This window comes from Halichoeres trimaculatus, unplaced genomic scaffold (assembly GCF_033239565.1).
Source record: "Halichoeres trimaculatus isolate MK-OKI-2021-1 unplaced genomic scaffold, fHalTri1.1 fHalTri1_scaffold_14, whole genome shotgun sequence".
NCBI lineage: Eukaryota > Metazoa > Chordata > Actinopteri > Labriformes > Labridae > Halichoeres > Halichoeres trimaculatus.
The window spans coordinates 9968923-9971603 of record NW_027437192.1 but is presented as its reverse complement, the minus strand read 5'-3'; the positions used below and the strand labels follow the sequence as shown (position 1 = coordinate 9971603).

At 45.4% G+C, this 2681-nt stretch overlaps 1 protein-coding gene across 1 annotated transcript; it reads right to left on the bottom strand.

The window, feature by feature from the left end:
• abrab (actin binding Rho activating protein b) lies at positions 1-2250 on the bottom strand. The gene is made up of 2 exons (XM_074687663.1): positions 1517-2250; positions 1-484 (listed from the first exon to the last, which is right to left on the bottom strand). The coding sequence occupies exons 1-2, from the start codon at positions 2248-2250 to the stop codon at positions 1-3; spliced, it is 1218 nt and encodes a 405-aa protein (XP_074543764.1).
• Positions 2251-2681: the final 431 nt, after the last annotated feature.

Genomic DNA, 2681 nt, shown 5'->3' with positions numbered 1-2681 from the left:
TCAAACCAGCAAAGTAATGATCACTCCGTCATCCTGCCCCTGCCATAGCATCTCTCCTTCAAAAGCTACCTTCCCATGTTTCCTTGCTCTCATCAGGATCCCTACCACCTTATCAGAGATCCGCACGTATCTGTCAAACAGTTGCCCGAACGTGACGCGGGTCTTCCCGTCTGGGTCTGGATCTTCCATAGTCCTAATCACGTAACACATGTCGTCTATCTCACGATGAATGTGCTGTTCAGCCCGTTTGGCTCTCTCCGCCGTCTGGGTTCCCTCTTTGGGGCGTCCGTATCCCTCTTGGCCCTTCTGGAGGCGGAGCGACATGGAGTAGTCATAATCAAAGTATTCACTAAAAGGGTTGAGTTTCTGGTTGACTGTGTGCTCTGAGGCCCAGGTCTGCCAGCGGCTCTTGAGGCTCCCTACAGCGCTGTGTTTCTTGGAGAGGGCGTTGATCTTGTTGGCGTCCTCAGCTTCTTTCTTATACCTGGAGAAGACACAAATAATATCCCAGACTGTTAGAAAAATATACCCTTACCATATCCTTTGAACTTGGATGGAAAGTTGAGGTATTTTACTTAGTTTAGGAAAAAGTTATTGTTTTGCAACAGTAATGGGTAAATGTAAGATTTACTGTTTTACAGTGTACGTCAGAAGCAATGTTGAATTTTGAAGACCTTACATGATAATTGTTATCACACACTGGTACCTTACGCTTGAAATACACTACATACGTCTGCAGTGTGACTCCATTGTGCTGCATCTTGACTGTGTTTGTCAACTTACACCGGCTACGTGTTAACTCCGAAAAGCTGCATGACTGACAGATAGCTGGTGTCACGAGACAGAGGATTTCCCACGCTTCCCACTCCATTGATAAGTCATTCTGAATTTGTATTGGGCTGTAAAACCTCAAACCTGTTGACTCCTGGTCTGGCTCCACTCGTTATGTCCGTTTATCATCGTAGTCAAGCTACATACAAACTGTTTTTGACATGGTTTGTGTTCCCTGTGTTTCCGGTCACATCTTCCTGTCCCGCTCGATCTTCCCTGTGTTTGACTTATGGGTCACAGCTCCGCGTCCGTCAAAAATAGGACGGCTGCTTATTACTTGCAACACAATGGACGCGTCATGCAGACGTACTTCAACAGAACAGATCCACTGTAAGTTGACGAATTGACTTGAATGAAACCCATTGGATCCATTTGCTGTTAGTCAGGTCTTAATGCACATTTGCAGTTAGCTTGTAATGCTAGCAAACATGACGAATGTTTGGCAATATTGTTAAAATACTTCCTACTATGAAGGAGTCTTAATCTGACTTTGTTAAGGGTCAGAACCCGTATTTAACGGGCACAGATTTCTGCCATTTTTTTGTTTCATTTTGTTTCTGATATTAAAAAAAGTGTTATATTTGATATTTAAGATAATAGTTTACAGACATTGTGTTTCCACATCCTTGAAATCAGCCTATGTGAGAATCTTTTAACACAAGATTTTTGCAATGGTTATACTTACACTGGAACTGAAGGTCTTTTAATTTTAACAGCAACATCCGACTCTTCTTCCGTATCATCTTTTAAATTGCTGGTCCCATGTGTTTTAGCTTCCTCTATGTCTTCTGTCTCCTTATCTGTTACAGTGTGCTCACTTTCATCTGTAACACCAGCTTCCTGCCCTTTCTCTACCTGCTTCCAGCTTTTGGTCAGAGATGACACCATGTTGGAGCATTTCCTGCGACGTGTGGGGGAACTCTTCTTCTTCAAAAGCCTGTCTATCTCCTCGTTTGTGGGCAGGGACTCCTTTGTGATCTTCTCAGTGAGCAGCTCGATGCCTGCACCTTTCTCCTGAACCCCACTGGTCACAGTTTTCACCACTTGCTTCACTTTGATGCGAGGTGCGACAGCTAGCTCGGTTGTATCCTTGATTTCCTTGGTCTTTTGTGCCTCTTGGGTCTCAGGAATAAGTGCCTTTTGAGTCTCTCCAGATGTGACGACGCTGTTTTGAGGTGTTTCTGTTGGCTTGGTCTGAGTTGAGGGGGGTTTCTTCGGGACCCATTTCTTTCTGGGTACCTCTGTCGGTCCTCCCAGTGAAGACGGAGACCAGCCGCTTGGCTCACTGGCCTGCTTTGTCTCATTCTCATTCACCCACTGCTGCCAGCTGCTCGCCAGGCCACACACCATGCTAATGGTGCGCAGCTTCTTGATATTCTTGTTGGTGGATGGTTTCCTTTGGGAGGCTTGGCCAGACATAGTCGCGACTATTAATGTCTCAGTGTAGTCTCAATCAATCCCACTAAGTGATCTCCCTTGACAGCTGTCAGATTAGCTTCAACATATTGAGCCTCTCCCAACTCAAATATGTATTTCCAGTAGGTTTTGCTCTCTCGGCTGCGTCCTGCCTTAGCGCCTGCAGCTCTAAATTAGGGAGAGTGAACCCCAACATGACCGTGGAAAGTATTTGAGTCATCCCAGGCTACCAGCCTGATCGTCTTTCCCTGACACTGGTCACCCTTCTGGACTCATGTTTCATCACAGAGCTTGTAACTGGAGGTAAACAGGGCAGTGGAGCAGCCGGTGATAAGCTTAATTAGAGAGTGTGGAGATATAAAGAGCTTCAAAGGCATACCAGCTGATGCACAATATCCCTTACTAATTTTAAAGCATCAACAAACCATACAAGC